General features: G+C 40.5%; 1 protein-coding gene and 1 pseudogene across 2 annotated transcripts; both read left to right on the plus strand.

Annotated features, from left to right (window-relative positions):
* The first annotated feature begins 769 nt into the window (after positions 1–769).
* Positions 770–5,975, plus strand: Pmaip1 (phorbol-12-myristate-13-acetate-induced protein 1). 2 transcript variants are annotated; one of them, XM_005373005.2, is made up of 3 exons: positions 770–1,022; positions 3,099–3,251; positions 5,580–5,975. In XM_005373005.2, the coding sequence occupies exons 1-3, from the start codon at positions 965–967 to the stop codon at positions 5,684–5,686; spliced, it is 318 nt and encodes a 105-aa protein (XP_005373062.1). In that variant the 5' UTR covers positions 770–964; the 3' UTR covers positions 5,687–5,975. The 2 variants fall into 2 exon arrangements, with proteins under 2 accessions (XP_005373062.1, XP_005373063.1); XM_005373006.2 differs by having other exon boundaries at positions 770–976.
* Positions 5,976–6,961: 986 nt separating this feature from the next.
* The window catches only part of LOC102006849, a 43,460-nt pseudogene continuing 30,386 nt past the window's right edge, over positions 6,962–20,035 (plus strand).

The following is a 20,035-nucleotide window of genomic DNA, read 5'->3' on the forward strand; positions in this document are numbered from 1 at the left end:
ATACTGCACAAGTAATTTCACGTTCTCAGATATCTCAACCATTTCTCCACAAAAAATTTGTACGTTTTCTGTATGATGACTCATTCCTTATTAAACCTCCAGAATAAGCAATATCGACACAGGAAATATGCTGCTTACTTCCAGGCCAGACCGGGGGCAGAGAATCCGTCCCCTTCCACTGCCGCTCCCCACTCGCCCTCACCCGCACTAACCCAGGCTCTTCCAGAACGCCACAATGCAGCAACTGCACAACTGCAATGTTTAAATTGTTCTTGGACCTAGTACTTTTCTATAGTCTGACACCTTCTCCACTGTTCTTACACTCTCCACTTCCCTGCAAATATCCATGCTCTGAGTTCGAAAAGTTTTCTTTCTCTAACTCTTTTCGGGGTTTATTTACAAATGTCTCTAATTGCCCATTTCTGGTAAGGACTAGGCGCTTGGCTGCTCCCCGCCCTCCGCTTTCCTTCCGGGAAAACCCCTCTCAGGGCTCCTAAACCCCGCACAACAGCTGACTTGACTTGGGGGTTCGCAAGCCGACCCCCCTGTCCTGCCACCCTGCTTTGGGAAGTCGCTGGGAGCCCGGCAGCGTCCCGCGCCCGGGCGGGTTTGCTATGCATCGGGACCGGTTGCGCAAGGCGGCGTCCGCGGCTCAAACCCTGCGGCTTCTCGCGGGGCGGGGACAGGGGCGGGGACAAGGGCGGGGACAAGGGCGGGGCGGGCCTCAAGTTTCCCTACGTCACTTGGGAAGTCCCCATACGACCCGAGGGCGGGAGCCGGCACTTTAGAGGATCTTGGCTGCGGTGGGGTCCGATCTGCATCTCTGAGCCTTGTGGAGCGACCCCACCCCGCCCCCCGTCCCTGCCAGACCCGCGCTCAGCCGCGCCCTACCGAAGCTCAGACTGCGTCCCCCGAGAGGGCAGCAGAGATCGCGGCAGCGGAGATCGTGGCGGCGCCTGGAGAGATGCCGGGAAAGGTGTGTAAGAGCACGCCGCCGCCGAACTCCACGCGGGCACCGGCAGGTAACCATCAGCTGCAGCCCGCGGAAACCTAATCCCGGTGGGATCCGAGTGGAGGCTGGAGGTTGGAGGTGGGCGCGGATCCCCGCCCTTCTAGGCTTGGCTTGAAGGCCCAGAGCCTCCAGGTCGGCCCCCGCCGCGCCCTGCCGCGTGCCTTCTGGCGCTTCCACAAGTTCTTCGGAGGCGTCTCCCAGGAGATAGGGATGGAGCTGCATTCTGGGCAGGCCTCAAAGGCGCTTTCCCGTTCTCCTTAATTGCTCTTTCCTGGGGCCACCGGGAGAAGTGCAAATGGAGGCAGCACCCGGTAGTCTTTGTTAAGTTAGGTGGGGGCGGAAGAGGGCTCCGGGCATACTGATATTACATCTGACCACTTTAGACCCCCTTTTTACTTTTCTTTCTTTCTTTCTTTTTTTTTTTTAACTTTTTTTTTTTTTTGGTACCGGGAGTCGAACTCAGGACCTTGCGCTTGCCAGGCAGGCGCTTGTGCCACTGAGCTAAATCCCCGGCCCTGTACTTTCATTTTATAGTCCCGCCGGTGGTGGGGCATGCACAGGAAGTGGGACATCGGAAATGTGACCATGGCTCAGTTGGCACCGGGCTGGCTGCTCGTCCTGGCCCTGGTTTGGGATGGAGAAGCTGTGCTCACCTTTTGTGATGTCCAAGTGTTCTGACCGTATTTTTGAAAGGTCTGATCTGTGCATATAGCGCTCTCTGGACCGGTTTACCTAGTTCCCAACAGAAAGAGACAGCAGGAGTCCTCTCAAACTTATTTAGACCTTAGTACAATTACAGATGTGTAACTGCAGTAAAAAAATTAAGGAAACAAGGCTGGAGATGTAGCTCAGCGGTAGAGTCCTTGCCCGACATATGCAACACCTTGCGTTCCATCTGCCCCGCACCCTCAAACAACCAGAACCCATTTTCTGACATTTTGTTGTTGTTGCTGCTGCTGTTGCTGCTGTTGTTAAAGGGGATAGTTTTTCTTCACAGAGACAAAACTTCGGAAATCGTATGTTCGGTGATATTTTCTAAAGACTGTATATTAATCTATTACTGCCTTTGTAAATACTTAGCATGTTTGACCCTGAAGCCCATTAAAAATTGCACATTATATGATTAGGTTTCCTAGCAGAGCTTAGGGAAGATTTCACTCAGCTCTTGCAGAGAGAAAAATGGGCTAAAGTGTAAGTTTTAGAATTTGCTTTACTATGTATTTACATAACTCATTCATTTTGAGCCTGTGTCTGAACTTATTTACAAAATACTAGGCTGTTAATTGTATTCATAATTATTTTTAATATTTGTACTCATAGTCTTGAAGAGGACCAAAAAACATCCTGAATTGCTTTTTGAAATATTTTAAAGATTACAATATATGGATTTTGTGCTAATTTTACTTATGACAAAGTTTAATTGGAAATTGTAAGGTTGATTTTTTTTCTTAAAATAATATTTAGTTATAGTACCTAAATTCTAAAAAGTAGCAAACGTGTGAAATAAACTTATTTTCTGCATCATTCCTTCTTATGTAAGCAAGGCACTGATACAGATTGGGCTTGTAGGAAGAGACTGATTTGGGTTAACATGTAAATTTTAAGCTATTTTAGGGAGTGTATTTAATTTGGGAGTAACATTTTTATGAGTCTTTTATGAGAAAAATATCAAAGAGTTTTTAAAGGAGGGCATAAGTGAGCTAAGAAATATTGCTACTTGAAGATCAAATCTACTTGTAAACAACGCATATGTTTAGAATCTGACTTCTGTTCCCTGACTAACCTTAAAATGAGATCCTGACATCCCCCTGGGCTGTGAAAGGCTGAGAAAGTAGTAGTGCTTGACACTATTTCCATATTTGAAAGCAAGATGACACTTGCTTCAGCCAACATTTTTAAGAAGATTTTAAGGTAAATGTGTATATTCTTACTCTTAAGTCTTTCTCGCATTTGGGAAACAGGTGTGCATGGAGCTAAAGTTAAGAGAAATACTTCTGGGATGTGCTGCTTGCCTCTTGAATGGGGGCTGTCACTTGCCGCCTATAGCTTTGACTCGTCACTGTTTATTTCGATGTTTCCTTTTCAGAGCTGGCAGCTGAGTGTGCTGCTCAGCATAGGAGAATCGGAGACAAACTGAATGCCCTGGGTTGTGCCACGGAGATCCTGGAGACGCTTGCAGAGATGCCTGGGAAGAAAGCTCGGAAGAGCGCGCAGCTGACTCTGACCGGGGCACCCGCAGGTGCGGAGTCCTAGGGCGGGGCAGTGGGGTCCAGGTTAGTCTGAGGGGACTCCAGGCGGCCCAAGACTGCACCAGGTGTCAAGGCTTTGTGCCCTGGCGCATGCTTGTGCGACACTTCCAGGAAGCTCTTTAGTCGGTTGTCTTAGAACTGCGGACCTGCGATCCGTTCTGGCCTTGGTTTGGGGTTGGCTTGCAGCGGCTAGTTGGTCTGGCCAGAAAACTGCTTCTCCACTGCTTTTCTCTTCCCTGCACTTGTCTTGTCTTGCCTGGGACCATGCGAAGAAAAAGTGCAAGTACAGGTGTCGCCCCGAGCTAGTCATTGTCTCAGCGAAGGGCCGGTCTGTCTTGCCTCAGAGCGTCCCCAGGCCCGCACTTTCTTCCACCTCTGCATCCACCTGGGAGCGTTCCCGGTCCCCCAGAGGGGCAGTGGCCGCCCCCACTTGCAGCTCGCTCTGGCTGTCGAAAGAGAAGTGTTTAAGCTTGATACCGTGCTGGGTTCGCACTTCCCACCTCACCAGGACTGATGACTGACGAGTTTACGGCGGGACTCCTGAGTTCAGAAGCCTGGGAGGTCTTCCTCCTTAGTTAACATTTTAACAGGCCTTTCAGAAAGGAGTCCGGGGTGGGGACTGCCGAAGAGGAGGCAATCAACCTGCTTTGTTTTTCATTTATACTTCCCCCCCATCACAGCGCTCCCCACTCTGTTCCCTCATCCTATCCCATTTTGTAAGTGCTATCAAAGGCTATAGTCACCTGCCGAGGGGTTTTAACAAGGCAGGTCATAAGGCTCCTGGCTGGAAATTCCTTGGACCATACTGTGATTACATCAGCCTATATAGGTCCCCCTTTACCCTTTCGTTTTATGTAGCGGAGCTGCGGGCACATGCACAGGAAATGCGGTACATTGCAAATGTGACCAGGGCTAAGTTGAAACTAGCCTGCTCGCCTTGGCCATACCTTGGGATGGAAAAACTTTGTTCACTTTTTATGATGTCCAATGGTTCTCACTACGTTTCCCAAACACCTACTCAGAGCAAAACACTTTCTGGATGGATTTACTTAATTGCCAAGTAACAAAGAGCAGTAGGAAACCCCCCCCCCCCTTAAAAAATATTATTAGCACCCGTATAGGTGAGTAACCTCAAATAAAATATTAAACTGAGAGTTATTTTCTGCTCCTTTTGTGTGTGGGTTTGTGTGAAAAGGATGATTTTTCTTCATAGAATTCAGGGCTCCCCAAATTGTATGCTGGATGATTTTGTTTTGGAGGTGCTGAGGATCCAACCCAAGGATCTAGACTACCAAACAGGCCTTAGCCCATAAAAAATAACATATTGAAAGATCTATTAGTTTTCTTCTTAACCTTTAAGAAAAATTTAACTCAGCTTTTTGGTTGAAATGTAGGTTTAAATATTTACTATATATTTATAGTTCTTTCTCTTTTCTTTTGAGCCAAAATAGGATCTTTGAAGGGTCTTTTTAAAAGAAAACAAGCAAATATAAATTTGTAGTCTGATTATCATTTCCTTGAAATAGAACAAAACGGAACAAAACAACTTGAGTTCTCTTTGAAAATGTTCAAGGAAATCAAAATTATGAGCAGATGGTTTTAGAGTTAATTTTATTTAGAGTGTAGACTTTTGTGGATAATTCTTGTGGATAAATTTTTTTAATTTTGAGAAAATATTAGGGCTTTAATGTGGGAAAGAGTAAAGTTTTGATTTATCTATTAAGAAGGCAGGTATAGTTTGAGCCATGAAATAATACTATTTGAAAACCAAATCTACTTGAAAACAACATAAGCATTTGGAAATAGACATCTGTTCCCTGGCCAGACTTTTTTGGGCCTCCCCATGCAGTTCAGGCCAGCTTTGAGTTCACTTTGTAGCCCAGGCTGGCCTTGAACTCACAACGATCCTTCTGCCTCACTCCCTTCCTGTCTCACTCCTGAGTGCTGGGATTGCAGGTGTGTACCACCATGCCAGGCTGCTCTGGCCAAACTTGAAGGAAGAGAAAGTCACCTTGCTGTGCAGAAGGCTAACTGATAGTACTGCCTGTAGTATTTGACACAAGAAATATTTTTGTATTTGAGAAGAAATTCTTGCTTGTTTCTGGATTACTTAAAAAATATTTTTGAAAGTAAATGTTTATATACTTAAAAATGGGTTAGTGTGTATGTCTGTTGTAAATAGTCTTTCACTTTGGGAAAACAGGTACATAGAAAGCTGAAATTTAAAAAATGTCTCCTAAGATGAGGATGTTAACTCTTGCTGTTTACAGTTAGGACTGTTGTCAGTGTTAACTTTGATGTTTTGCTTCCCTTTTTAGAGCTGGAAGTCGAGTGTGCCGCTCAGTTCAGAAGAATTGGAGATAAACTGAATTTCCGGCAGAAACTTATGAATTTGATTTCCAAACTCTTCAGTTTAGTAACCTGACTGCTTCCAAAACTTTTGCATGAAGGAACTTCTTTCAAAAGAAAGTATCCCTAGTTGGTACCAATCCTACTGATTAGAGGAAAGATTACATTATAATTGAGAGAAATGTGAAGGAATATTCATTCTCTTGCTTCAGGCTGCCTTTGGAAAGGGAAGATGGAATAAGTAGAGCTTTGAACGAAGGGGAACAGAGGGAAGTAACTAATTCTGCCCTGTACTAGGGATTGAACATAGTACCTTTGCACTGATCTACATCCCTAGACCCTTTTTGTTTTTTATTTTGAGAAAAGATCTTACTAAGTTGCTGAAGCTGGCCTCAGATATGCAGTCCTGCCTCAGCCTCCCAGTGTGCCGGAATTTCAGGCATGTGTCAGCAAATATCCTCCCTTTTTGCTTAGAAAATCGTTCAAGTATTTTTGCTGTAGGTTTCTGCCCAGTGTAGTATAAAAAAATGTTGGCAGATGATTAGACTGGGCAGGGGAATAGTTCTGTGTTTTTTCTTCTCGGTGACAACGCGAGAACTATATATAATACAGAATTTGGTTTATGCATATAATCTTAGAGGAAAAATTACATTTTGATAACACTGAATGCCATAGTGAATTTGGTTTCATAAGTCACTATAAAATGTAAAATAATTTTTTAAAAACTTGGATTGTATTGTTTCTGTTCAGAACATTTTTGAGTATATTCCTGCAGGCACTGACTGCAAAGTATGGAAAACTAGGAAGTAACTTAGAAGTGGATAGTAAAACCTTTTTTTTTTTTTAAATTTTTTTTTCATTGTTTTTTGAGGCAGTCTTGCTGTATATTTTAGGCTGACCTTGAACTCCCTGAGGTGTGCACTACCATGCCTGGCCTTACTTTTTTTTTTTAAAGAGCTTGGGGATTTTATATAGAGCAGGATAATGAAGAAAGGGAACTTGACTTTTTAAGTGATGTAATTAAAACCTAGTAAAACAAATATAAGAGTTTTCTAGAAATTTCTACAGTGCTTTCACATTTATACATCAGAAAGTGATCTTTTAAAAGAAATTAGAATATTTTCATAATTAGGATATATTTTTAAAAAGAGAACAGATATTTCTCATCAAGAATGAAAATTCCATAAATGCATATATGTATATAAATACATATATGCATACCTGTTTAGATCTGTATGTAGATGCTTAAAAGTTTGATGATTTTCATTTAGTTTCATGGGCTATTAAACACGAAGTACAAACTACTCAATAGAAAAACAAATTTTGTTAAAAATAGTCTCAAAAAGTAGGAATGGCGTATGTGATTCAGAGAAATGCAAATGAAAACCACAGTGAGGTATCACTTTATACCTGCTAAATTGGTGTTTAAAAAAACATTAATTACAAGTGTTGATGAGGATGTGGAGAAAAGGGAAGGAACACTTGTACATCCTTGACTACTGTAAATTAGTACAGCCATTTTGGGAAACAGTATGAAGGTTCCTTGGAAAACTAAAAGCGACCCTGTGACCCAGCCTTCCCAGTACTGGGTATACACTTAGAGGAATTGAAATCAGTACTCTGAGAGGTAGCTGTGCTCTCGTGTTCACTGCAGTATTACTTACAATAGATGAGACATAGGGATGAATGGATTTAATAAGTCGTGTATAAACATCATGGTGTACTAGTCAGTCTTTCTTTAAAAAACAGGCAGTGTTGTCATTTGCTAAAACCTAATGGATGATGTGGTAGGTGAAATAAAACCAGCCACAGAGACAAATACCACAGGGTCTCATATATACGGTGATCTATAAAAGTCAAACTTGAAAAAGTTACCAGAGCCTGGTTGTGGAGGTAGGGTGGGCAAAGGGGTTAAGGGAGGTATTGGTGAGGGGGTACTAAATTAGAAGTGAGTTCCGGTGTTTTATTGTACAGCTGGGTAGTTACTGCATATTTCAAAACAACTCAAAGTCTTTGAAATGTTCTCACAAGAAATGTTAAATATCTGAGGCAGTGAACATACTAATTACTCTGGTTGGATCCTCCCGCAGTGTACCCATGTATTGGAACATTTTATCCCATAAAAATAAACAATTTATCATTTAAAGTAAAATACCTGAAAAATACCTAAAAGAAGAAATAATGTTGTGATTGAATTTCACTGGGAATAATATTATTTATTTTACCTATTTATGATTAAAATATTTTTTGTTTTAGTTTAAAAACATGTATTAGTTGCCTTTTTGTTATAAGACAAAGGTTGTATAACTACTTGACTTCTTAACAGTAAGAATGTAGGCTAGTCACTTTGGATAAAAGAAATTATACCTCAGCGTTTGGCTGTCTTTAGTATTTCTTAAGGTTTGTTGCAAAGATTACGTGTTTTTTTTCCTGGGAGTGATATTTTGTCATGTGTATTTATGGTCTGCTACTGTATTTATATAGATGTACTTGTGAAAGTTGATTACTGTAGTGAATTATTAAAATTTAACATGACTTCTTTGTGTATGTTTGTTTTTTTATCTTGTAAGCTACTAAGTGTTCATTATCGAGCCAAAATGTTTTAACTGACTTACATCAGCTGGTATCTTTTGATTGTATCTTCGTTCCACTGCTATACTAGGAGCAGAAAATATAGGGGTGCTTGGCCTGTTTTCTGTTGTCAAGGGACTTGGACTTTTAATTGGGGAGAGAAGTAATAAAAAATAGGAAATTAATGCCAGGTATAGGTCTTGAGTGGAGAGTGATTTAAAGTAGCCTAGAGATTCATGATCTAGTTAGAGGTATTTAGTCCACATCCTTGCCTGCCCTTTGGGAGGGCAGGAGCTGCTCTGCAGTTCCCGTTTAGTGACCTTGGGCTTCTCTCTTCCTCTGTCCTCAGCACTAGAGCAGCAAAGATTGCTTCATTCGGAGTTAGTCATGTGCAGAAGTAGGTGGACTTGATGGCCTTCCTGTTTGAGTGTGAGAACTGAGAAACTTGGTTTGTCGCTTAAATGTAGGAGCCACACCTTTACTCCACCCCTGCCTTCAGAAGGAGTGGTGACCTTGCAGGATGTAAGCCATTGCCCTTAAGTGGAAGCTGGGAGAAAGGGCTGGAGGGGAGCACAGTGGACCAAGCCCGTCCCTCAGAGAGGGGAAGGACTGTACTTCCGGAGAGGGAGGTCGGTTTCAGAGTTTGCGAGAGTAACTCCTACTCCAGGCAACGCTGGTTTGCTGAAGGCACCTTGTGTGCTTTTTTTTCTTTTAAAGTAACAAATGAAGACTTAGGCACAGATTTCACCAATCTGAAGCTAGGAAGAAAGTATTATTCTTGAGAACCTTATTTTAAGATTAAAAATATCCTAAATATCCACGTAGTTGTATCTGTTGGCCAACAAAGAACTAGCATTTTTACTTGCATTCATGCGTGTAAGCTCATCTATATTTGAAAAATTACAACGAATCATCTCTATTTCAGCAAAAGGCCCTGTGTTCTGTGATTTGGGGTTTAGAAAACTGCTGTAACTTCAAAGATACACCCGCCGCCCCAGCCTCCGTATCACTGGGAAGGAGCAGCATAAATGGTGAAAATTTGTCTAACTCTAAGCCTTTTTTAGAGGGGACAGTCCAGCAGGACAATATCAACCCAGAATGGTGATGGAACAATAAGACATAATACCCTATACTGGACTCCTCAAACTGGACTTTCAGGGCAAAACCAAGTGGGCCCGTGATCACACTTTCATCAAACTGTGTGACCATGGGCAAGACGCCCTCTGTGAGCCAAAATCTAAAATCAAGAGACCCTGGTCATCCTGCAGGTCTGTGGTTTTCAGAAAACATGATGGCAAAGGGATTTGAAGGCCTCTCAACAGTGCTAGTTATTCAAGAGTTCATTTCAGACAGTATGAGAAAGAACTGGAGAGCATGCAAACAGAGGTGAAGGAGCGGTGTTTAGAAAAGAAATACATTTGCTAACATCTTTTCCCTATATGTATACACAGTGATTCTAAGGCTTAGAGAAGATTGGCTGGGACTGCTTGCCCTTGTGAATATTTTCTTGGAAATGAGAATTCCCAGTGCACGCCTTTTTTCCTGATGATGGTGACACGCAGAGAAAACTTATATGCAGCGGAAAAACGTGGTGATTTGGCAGGACACACCTTACTGTACAATCACTTGAACATTCTCTAGTAATAGGTCATGGTTAAAGGGCAAAACCTTTGTCCATACAACTCACTTTAGGCACTAACTTTAGGTTCTCTTACAGATTTTCAAAAATCAGTTTGACACACTTAAAGTGACATGTTCATACTCACCTACACTTTCTTCTTTTATGGTCTTATTCCCAAATATGTTATTCTTCACATCTGCGGAGAAAAGGGAGTCATGATAAAAATTGTAGATGGGGATTTCTGACCCCTTTATTCATTGTTCTGGTCCTTTCCTTCCTATCCATAGGGTCTCCATTTTGCTGGGATTGGAAATTGCACAGCATGAGGAGCCTGGGCTTGGATTTGTGCAACAGAACAGAATAGAACACAGAACATGCAAATTAATCTTTGACATTTCTTGTTTGAGGAAAGACCTCAATTCCTTTGGTCATGCTCTTTCACTCTGGTCTCTTAACAGAGCTAATGAGTTTGCCCATTTCCAACCTCACATCTTTACTCAGCTATTATCAAAACCATGCAATATTCTCCCCACAACTGTCATTGCTTCTGGCTTTGGAATAAGACCTGTCATTTTGCTACTTATTGTTTGTATGGTTCTGGATAAATACTTGGCCTCTGTTTTCTTCTAAAGTGGTATAAAATATATCTTTCTAACTATCCTGAAAATGAGATGACAATGTATGTTCTGTCAGTGCCCAGAAAATGTCAGTTAACTTTCTCTTCAATACGGAGGGTTAGAGAGTAGGTTTTCACAAAGCTATGGAGGATTTTGCCCAGACTGAAATGAAACCTGTGAAGCAATGTGAAAGGGTTCATGGTAGAGCTGGAGAGGAAGGGGCAGTTTTTGCTTTGAGTTTTGCTGTCACTAAGAGCTTACAAATTAAAAGCAGATGGACCAAGTGCTTTTAATTTGTAAACTCTTATTGATGGCAAATCATTTATTTTCATCCTGTCTATAATGGGCTTTACAGATGCTGTTTAAATGGCCAAAGTCTCTTGTATGTATTCATATAAAAATTCAGGTCTTGGTTTTTATAATACCACCTCAAGAAATAGGAAATAAAGAAGATTCTGTCTACTCATTTTGGATTTGGGTAAGTTTACTTTGGATAAGGCAGTTTTTCAGCAGGGGCTGTTACAGATCTCTCCCCTGAGAGAGACCAAGCTTTTCTTAATTTAGAGACTGTGTTCATGTCTAGGCTGCTTTTGTTTTTTGGTTTTGGGGAGGTGGAGTTATACTCATCCAGCAGGTTTGTGACTGCTATTTCGAGTCTGTATTCATAGGAACAAAACTATGACATAAATAAAACTGACTAATTACTTAAGATGTGCCAGGTACTTTAGAAACATAAATTTATTATTTCACCTAAAGCTCAGAACACTCCTATTCAGAACGCATGTTTGGCTCTCTTTCTATTTTATAGGCAAGGAAACCAACCCACCTCAGAGAATTAGCTGTCTCTCCAAAGTCAATTGGCAAATGAGTGGAAGACACAGGATCTGAACTTGGGTCTTTCTGCCCTCAAAACTCTGGTCTCACTACCACAATACAACTCTGCCACTGTGCAGCTGGAGGAAGGATCCTTATTCCAGAGAGGGCTGGTTTATTTTTCAGCCGAGTTCCTCGTTAAATGCAGCTAAATTTTATACTTCTGGATTTTCTGAGGGTGAAAGGTTGATTTTTAAGCTAAGCTAATGTGTGATAAAAAGTCTCAGAAGCATAGCAGCCATTTGCACCCACCACCTCCACCCTTCTTTCCAATTCTGAAGAACAAAGGGGATCTCCATAAACTGCCTCATATCATTTCAAGAAGCCAGAGTGAGTCAGTCTGGGAAGATAATGTGTGACCTTATCCCCAGGAGAGATTTTAGGGTGGAAGAGGGATAGAATTAATTCTAAAAGGTACCCTGCTCGTTGGCTTGCTTTTATCATCTAAAGCCAAACCGCATGCACTGAGGCAGACCTGCGGGAGCTATCTGTAAGTGGAGGGAAGGGATTAAGGGAAGCCAGCCAAACAGCAATTAGTGTGCTTTATCATCTCCCCATGGCACCTTCCTGATTTCACCAAGTCCAGGCAGAAGGTAGGAAGAGAGAAAAAAAAAATTGTCACACTAATTTTTTTTAAAGTCCAACAATAGAGAACATCTGAATTAAGCCTTCTTTATTCCTTTTGGAAATTTTACTGGTATTATATTAGAAGGAACAGCTTTCTGAGAATTAACAAAAAATAACTAAAACTTTAACTAAAACTTTAACTTTCAAAATGTAGCTAGAAAAAAATATAAGGAAGTCAGGCTAATTCTTCACAGATGACTCCTTAGCTACCATGAGAGCCAGGGACCTTCCCTGAGGCTTGGAAAGTACCCAACTGGGATGAGAAATCTTTAAATTAATTGGAAGAAGGGCATGTGTGTATGTTATTGCAAACCACACAACTTTTAGAATATGAGAGCTAAATTAAAAAGTACGTATGTTTATTTAGAAACATACTCTATTATCATTTGTTTTCCACCCCAATCACCCTGTATTTATATTCGAATTCTCTTTATAAAAAGGACTGCAAGTGGACATTAGCACTTTATGGCAGCATTTTTGCTTGTTTCCTTTTTTTTAATGTGGGGTTAGGGATTGAAACCAGGGCCTTCACACGGAGATCCCATCCTCACACTTGTTTTTCTAAAAAATCTTTGATTACGAGTCCGTCTTGCTAAGCCCCTGGACTGGGCTCTTGCGCGTGCCCCCACCTGCCCCTGCCTTGACATCATCAGAGCTGGGATGTGCTACCCTGTGCTGCTATAGTTTCATCTTTGAAGCCTGTGGAAGGTTCATTAGTTCTGGTTTGCCTGGGACTGTCCTGGGTTACAGAGAGTTCCATGTCTTAGAAATGCTCTGAGTTCAGACATCCTTACAGGACTGTAATGTAATTTTTTTTTTTTTTTTAACCAGGAATCAAACTCAGGACCTTGAGTTTGCCAGGCAGACACTTGTGCCACTGAGCTATATCCCGGCCCTGTAATGTAATTTTTCCATGTGTACCTTTAGCAGATTTATCTATAAGGATCTCTGTCTAAGGGAACTGTCCTGCTTCTTTTTCCCCTTCATTGTTGACTTTTTTTTTTTTCTTCTGTTTTTTTGAGACAGAGTCTCACTATATAATTCAGGGTGGCCTTGAGCTCACTATGTAACCAGTCTGGCCTCAAGTTTGCTGAGATCCTCTTGCCTCAGCCTCCCAAATGCTGGGATTATAGGCATGAGCCACCATGCCTGGGTTGTTGATTTGTTTGTGATTTCTCAGCACTGTCCTTATCACAAGGTTCATAGGAGACTAAAAGATTTCATGCAGGCTAAAGTCTCAGCTCAAGCCTTGGAGGTAGTAAACCCCTTATACATGGTTGCAGAAAAAGTACTTTGAAAGATTACAGAGTTTACAAAAGGCAAATGCTGTCAGGTTTTTTCCCTGGGATTATTAAATCCTTTCTGAATGAAGGGATGAAGAAAGTGTCCTCCTGAGTTATGGACTTGACTCTGGTGTTGAGATGATGGTGATCACAATCCAGATGAAACAGCTGCAAGTTGTCCAGAATGAATCAGGATCAACCCAGAAGGTGTCCACTGGGAACAAGAAAATGGTCAGGCAGGTTCAGGTATTTTTTAATTTCAAATGCAAGAAGGTGCTGCTTTCACTATCACATATGTTATTTCTCCATCAAAACCACAAGTAGTGACTCAGAAATCTCAACAAACAATGAACCAAATTACTGGGGCTGTTTTTCCAAAAGTTGGTTTTCTTTGTTGACTTCCTCAAACATACTGCACTTTTATTATCTTGTAATCTGTCCTCCTTTTCCATCCTCCTCTCTAAAATAGTTACTGTTTCTTTACGGGTTCCTAGTGGTCTCACTGGCACACCCTTTTCTTGCTTTTCTTTGTGAATTGCATCTTGTTCACCCCCTATGTATCACTTCTTTCTTCAAACTCACATGAAGGGGTGAGCACATGACCCTGAGCTCCCTGAGACTTCTTACTCTTCCTAGCAAGTTCCTCTTCCTTCTTTCTTCTTTAAATGTCAGTTTCACAAAGTTCTGCTTTCATCCATGTTATCTAAGAGTAATGACCTCACATGTTCTCTTTAAGCGAAGTGGTTTCCACTTTACTTCTCCACCTGACCACCCGCTCCAAATGTCTCCCTGCTAGGTTTCCTCATGCTGTTCATCCACTTTGGATTTTTTTTCCTACTCATTTTTGCTTCATTAAGCTATGCTACTAGCTTCATGGCCTATGTTACAGTCCTTTTTCTCTGAGAAGTCTTTTCAGATTGTCTAGATCAGAAAGTATATTCTATCTTTTAGGGTCCTACAGTACATTTTTATCCTTATCCAACACTTAGTTTCATTCACACTTATAGTAATCTATTTTATGTCTGTTCTAACTTTTTTTTTTTTTTGGTTTTTCTCCGGTACCGGGAACCGAACTCATGACCTTGCGCTTGCCAGGCAGGCGCTTTTGCTGCTGAGCTAAATCCCCAGCCCCTGTCTGCTCTAACTTGATTATAAGTTCTCATGCATAAAGAAAATCTTATTTATTTATTTATTTATTTATTTATTTATTTATTTATTTATTTATTTATTTGAGACAAGGTCTTATTATGTAGTGGTGGCAGGCCTTAAACTCACTTATGTAGCCAGGCTGGCCACGAATTCATATCGATCCTCCTGCCTCAGCTTCTTGAGTGCTGGGATTATAGGCCCATGCCACCACACCCAGCGAATGTTATTTTTCACTCTCTGCTTAACTTAACCAAATGACATCAAATCATTTATTCACTTATTCATTCATCCATAAAATAATTTTTAACCATTTGTGACATGAAATATTTGACATTAGAGAGAATAAAATAGAATAACCAAGAAGACATGCTATAGCCCCTAATGTATAGTCCCAAATGTCTGAAAATCTAGTGGAGACACCAGCTCAAATGCAGATAATTAATATGGTACTAGGAGGTAAGCACCAAGTACTATGAGAACTCTGAAGAGACTCACTGTGCGTGTGTGGGTGGGTGTGTGAGTGAGGAGGTATTTAAATCTTTAAGCAATAGATGTTGCCAGGGATGATTTCATTAATTCTATGTTACTATAACAAATTACCCCCAAATTTACCAGCTTGCACCAACATGTATGTATTATCCTGTAGCTTACAGGCATGGGTCAGCTGGATTTTCTGCTGCAGAGTCTCTCACCAGGCGGCAATCAAGTATGTCAGGGCACGGTCCCATCTGAAGGCTACAGTGGGAGAGGATCCATTTCCAAGCACTTTGGTGTTTGTTGGAAGGAACTCAACTCCTACAGTGTTGTTGGTGTGAAGGCCTTAGTTCCTAACTGGTGGTTGGGTAGAAGGCACGCAGTTTCTTGCCACCTAGGTCTCCTCCAGTTTGCTTCATCAAAGCAAGCATTCAAGAAGAGTTAGACACACACCACACACACACACACACACACACACACACACACACACAGAAGATGAAAGTCACCTGCAAGTAGCATTCTATCACTTTCACTGTGTTTTTTTTTAGTAGAAATGATCCACTAGGTCCAAACCACATTCAAAGGAAAGGGATCACACCCTGAGTATTCTGAGGATTACTGGGATGCATTGATTAAAGACTCTCCACCACTAAAATGAATGTTAAATAAGAAATTGACTAGTATGTTTCTCTCAGAAGCCTGTATGAACAAATCCATGATGAGAAGAGCAGCTGTGAGGTATTTAGGTGCTGCTGGTCCTAATGTTTAAAGCAGTAGAGTTAAGGTTTGAGGATAGAAAGATAAGCAGGGCCTTGTTGGTTGACCAAACGGCTTGGCCTTTATTTGGTAGCATCATTGTGCTAGAATAAGTTGAGAGTAACTGGAAAGATGATATTTTAGATTTTTGCTTCAGTGTCTGTAAAGGATAGATTTCACAGGGGATGCTTCTAAAATCTGAGAAACTGAAGAGTTTTTTGTTTGTTTGTTTTTGTGGTGCTGGGATTGAGCCCAGGGCTCTTATATGCTAGGCAAGCATTCTACCGCTGAGCTACCTCCAAGCCCGTAAAGAGATTTTTGTAAAGAGATGATGGTTGTTGTGCTGGCAATTGTTGAAGTTCAGAGAAGAGGGAATGGATTTGAGATACAAAAAAGGTAAAGTTGGTTGACTTTTATTTAGTATATCTGTGAGTCTCAGATGGAAATGACCACTAGGAAATGTGGATACATAACTAAGTGTCCAGAAAGGACTTAGCCCAGGGTTTGGGAATCATATGAATATTAGATATCATTATAACTAGAAGAATTGAATAGAGACAGAGATGAAAATGAATATAGGAAACATAAATTTTGAAGTATGTGTAGAGTGAGAGGCCGATAAAAGAGGATTAAGAAGGAAGAATCAGAAATTGTCCAGGGAAAGCCAGGTGTGCTGGTGTACACCTGTATTCTGAGCTACTCAGGAGGATGAGGAAGGAGAATCACAAATTCAAACCAACCTAGTAAACATGGTGAAACCTTATCTCAAAATAAAATAAAATAATATGGTCTGAAGATGTTGCTCAGTGGTAGATCATCCCTGGCTTTGACCCTGAATGGAAAAAAAACAAAAAAGAAGAGGAAGGAAAGAAATGGTTCACAGAATGTTTGGCTTCACTTAAGTCAAAGGAAGAAGGTGGTGTCAATAAGGTCAGATGCAGCAGTGAAGTCCATCAAGATAAAAATAAACAACACTCAAATACCAATACATTCATTTCCTGCCTTAAGCACTCATTCAGAAATGGATGCTATAGGCTATGATCAAAACAGACATTTTCTTTGCCTCTAAATAAGTCCAAGCTGTCCAGTTGGCAGATGGACATCAGAGGCAGTTATAGATGCCCAAAGGAAATAGAGTGCCCCAAGTGAAAATTGACAAGGAACAAAATATTCCAGTATAATATTTCTGACAAGCAGACGTGGGAACAACCTGGGAGGTGGCACTAAGGAAATCTCTTGGCCAAGCCAGACAGGACACCTACAGTATAGACCCTAGTAACTCTCTTCTGTGACTTTTGCATTCCAGTATGCTGTTTGTATCTTTGCAACAGTGAGGACATAGATTAATTTTCGAAGTGCTACAGACTGGGTGGTTTAAAACAGCAGGGAATTCTTCTCTCACAGTTGTGGAGACCAGAGCGTGAAATCACGGTGTCCGCAGTGCCCTGTTCCTTCTGAAACATGTACAAAAGCGTCATTTCTTGTTATTTCTGGCTTCAGGTGGTTGCTGGCAATGCTTGTTGTTCCCTGGTTTTCAAAAGTACCACTCCCATCTGTGCTTCTGTAATCACGTGACCACTTTTCCTAGTGTATCGGAGTCTTCATAAGGCCATGTCTTTTTCTTATAAGGACACCACTCATGATGCATTAGGAGCCATCTTAATGCCTTCATATAACTTGCTTGGATCTACTAAAACCTTATTTCCAATTATGGTTACACTTGCAAGTATTATGAATTAAGACTTTTTTTGTTAGTACATGTTTGCAGAACATAATGCTTACATTCACAGTAGGGAGTAGGTACATGTACTTAACACATCTTAATTCTTTTTATTCCCCTTCTTTTCCCTCCTTCCCTTTCCTTCCACCTCTAGATCCCCTTCCCATTTGCAAAAGATTAATCTCCTAATTTCCTATTGTCTATCTTTTATTTTTCTTTTTAAGTTATTTATTCTTTGGTTTTTTCATACTGTGATATTTAAAGTGTATGTGCCTGATTTATTTTACTTACATTAAGGTATGAAGTTCATCCATTTTTCTACAAATGACTCAAATTCATCTCTTTTTATGGCAGAGTAGTACATCATTATGTATAAACACAGCATTTTCTTTATCCATTCATCTATTGGATGCATAGACTGCTTCCAAGATTTAGCTATTGTGAGTTGTACTGCTATACACATGGGTATGCATATATATCACTATGATATGATTTTGGCAGTGTCCATTGTGATTTTGTCTTTTACATTTCTTTTTTTTTCTTTTCTTTTACTACTGGGAATCAAACTCAGGACCTTGTGCTTGCCAGGCAAGCACTTGTGCCACTGAATTACATCCCCAGTCTGCCTTTTACATTTCTTTCTTTCTTTTTTTTTTTTTTTTGCAGTACTGGGGATCGAACTCACGACCTTGCGCTTGCCAGGCAGGCACTTATGCCACTGAGCTATATCCCCAGTCCCTTGTCTTTTATATTTCTAATTGCATTGATATGAAGCTTTTTCTTCTTTTGGTTAGTTTGGCTAAGGGTTTGTCTGTTTTTTCAAAGAAGCAGCTGTATAATTCATTTATTGTTAGTATTTGTCCTTTAGCATCAATTTCATTAGTTTCTGCTCTGATTTTTCTGATTTCCTTCCCTGTATTAGGTTTGGATTGTTTTTCTAGGATCATGAAGTACATCATTAGGTTATTTATTTGAACTCACTCTATTTTTCTGATAGAGTGAACGCTTACAGAAATAAACTTTCTTCTTAGTTTCCCATCAGTTCTGGTATGTCATACTAGCATTATCATTTTATTACTGGAATTGCTTAATTTCTTTTGACTCATTGAGTATTTAGAAGTGTGTTATTAAATGTCCAAGTGTTTGTAAAATTTCTGTTGTTTCTTTTGATATTCATTTCTAGTTTCAGTGTGTTTTAGTTCAGTAGTACACATGGGATAATTTTGACTCTTTTGTATTTATTTAAGCAGGATTTATGGGCTAGTATATGGTTTGTTTTGAGGAAATATCCCTGTGCCTGAAAAGAATACATAATCTGTTGCAGTAGGATAGAACACATTTGTTAGATATTAAGTCAAATTGTTTGAGGGTGTGGCTTATCTCTGCTCTTCCTTTGACTAGCTGATCTACTTGAGAAAGCAGAGTACTAAGCCTCCCCATTATGGTTGTGTTGGTGTTTATTTGATCTTTTATATCCTGCAGTGTTTCTCTTGTGAAGTTAAGTGCATTTGCTGCATATATATTGACAACTGTTCTCTCTCCCTGTTGAATTTCTAATGAATATGCAGTGACTTTCTTTGCCTCTTCTGATGTTTTCACTTGAAGTACATTTTGTCTGAGAATAAGATCGCTACCCCTACTTGCTTTCATGGTCTTAATGCATGGAATATTGTTTTTCATCATTTAATTTCTTTTTGGATTAGATGTATTTCTTTTAGGCAGTAAATGATTAGGTCTTTTTTTTTTTTTTAAAACAGGGTCTTGCTATATAGTTCAGGCTGGCCTTGAATTCACTATATAGTCCATGCTGGCCTCAGCCTTCCTACTTAATGCTAAGATTATCTTCATGTAGTCTGCCAATCTGTGTCTTTTATTGGAGAAGCTGAGGCCATTTGCATTGAGAGTTATTACCAAAAGGTATTGACTTATTCCTGTCATTGCATTATTTTTCTGTTGTTAATTTTTTTATTTTTCCCTTCTTGCTTAACTCCTCACCTTGTTTAATGTGTTCATTCTATCAGACTTTTTCACATTGTTGGCTTCATTGTCTCTACCCTGGATATCTTCAAGAATTTTTTTGAGTGCTAGTTTGGTGGTCATAAATTTCTGAAGGTGTTCTTTGTCATGGAATATGTTTCCCTGTCAATTTTGAAAGATAATTTTACAGGATATATTGGTCTGGGTTGAAAGTTGCTTTCTTTTCTCTCTCTTTTTTTTTTCTTTTTTACACAGGGTTTTGCTATGCAGCTCAGGTTGGCCTTGAACTCACTTTGTAGTACAGGCTGGTCTCGAACTCGCAATGACCCTCCTGCCTCAGCTTCCCAAGTGCTGGGATTATGAGTGTGTGCCACTACCCCTGGCTGCAAAAGTTGTTTTCTTTAAAGTCTTGAGTCACTTCATTCAACTCCTCTGATCTTTAAAGTGTATGTTGAAAAGTCTGGGACGTCCCAGTGGGTTTACCTTTATAAGTGATTGCTTTCTCTGACAGCTTTTAAGATTCTGTCCTTATATTGGACTTCTGGGATTGTGACTATGAGGTGTCACAGGAGATTTCTTCTCTTATCATTTTGGAGGCTTCTGTTTGCCTCACTTGCCTGTATACTGAGTTCTTTCCCCATACTTGCAAGATGCTCCACTATGATTTACGTAAACAGTATTTTTATTCTATGTGTGCTGCCCTCTCATGTTTCTCTAACTTCACTTAGTCTTAGATTAATCATCTCAGTGTCTTCTA

Source organism: Chinchilla lanigera, unplaced genomic scaffold, assembly GCF_000276665.1.
Source record: "Chinchilla lanigera isolate Chin_1 unplaced genomic scaffold, ChiLan1.0 scaffold00001, whole genome shotgun sequence".
Taxonomy (NCBI): Eukaryota; Metazoa; Chordata; class Mammalia; order Rodentia; family Chinchillidae; genus Chinchilla; species Chinchilla lanigera.

Excerpts from the sequence above, each read along its gene's own strand:
- Pmaip1 (XM_005373005.2), top strand. The coding sequence starts at position 965 with ATGCCGGGAAAGGTGTGTAAGAGCACGCCGCCGCCGAACTCCACGCGG. Across the intron at positions 1,023-3,098 it reads CTCCACGCGGGCACCGGCAG|AGCTGGCAGCTGAGTGTGCT; the intron begins GTAACCATCAGC and ends TTTCCTTTTCAG. Across the intron at positions 3,252-5,579 it reads TCTGACCGGGGCACCCGCAG|AGCTGGAAGTCGAGTGTGCC; the intron begins GTGCGGAGTCCT and ends TTCCCTTTTTAG.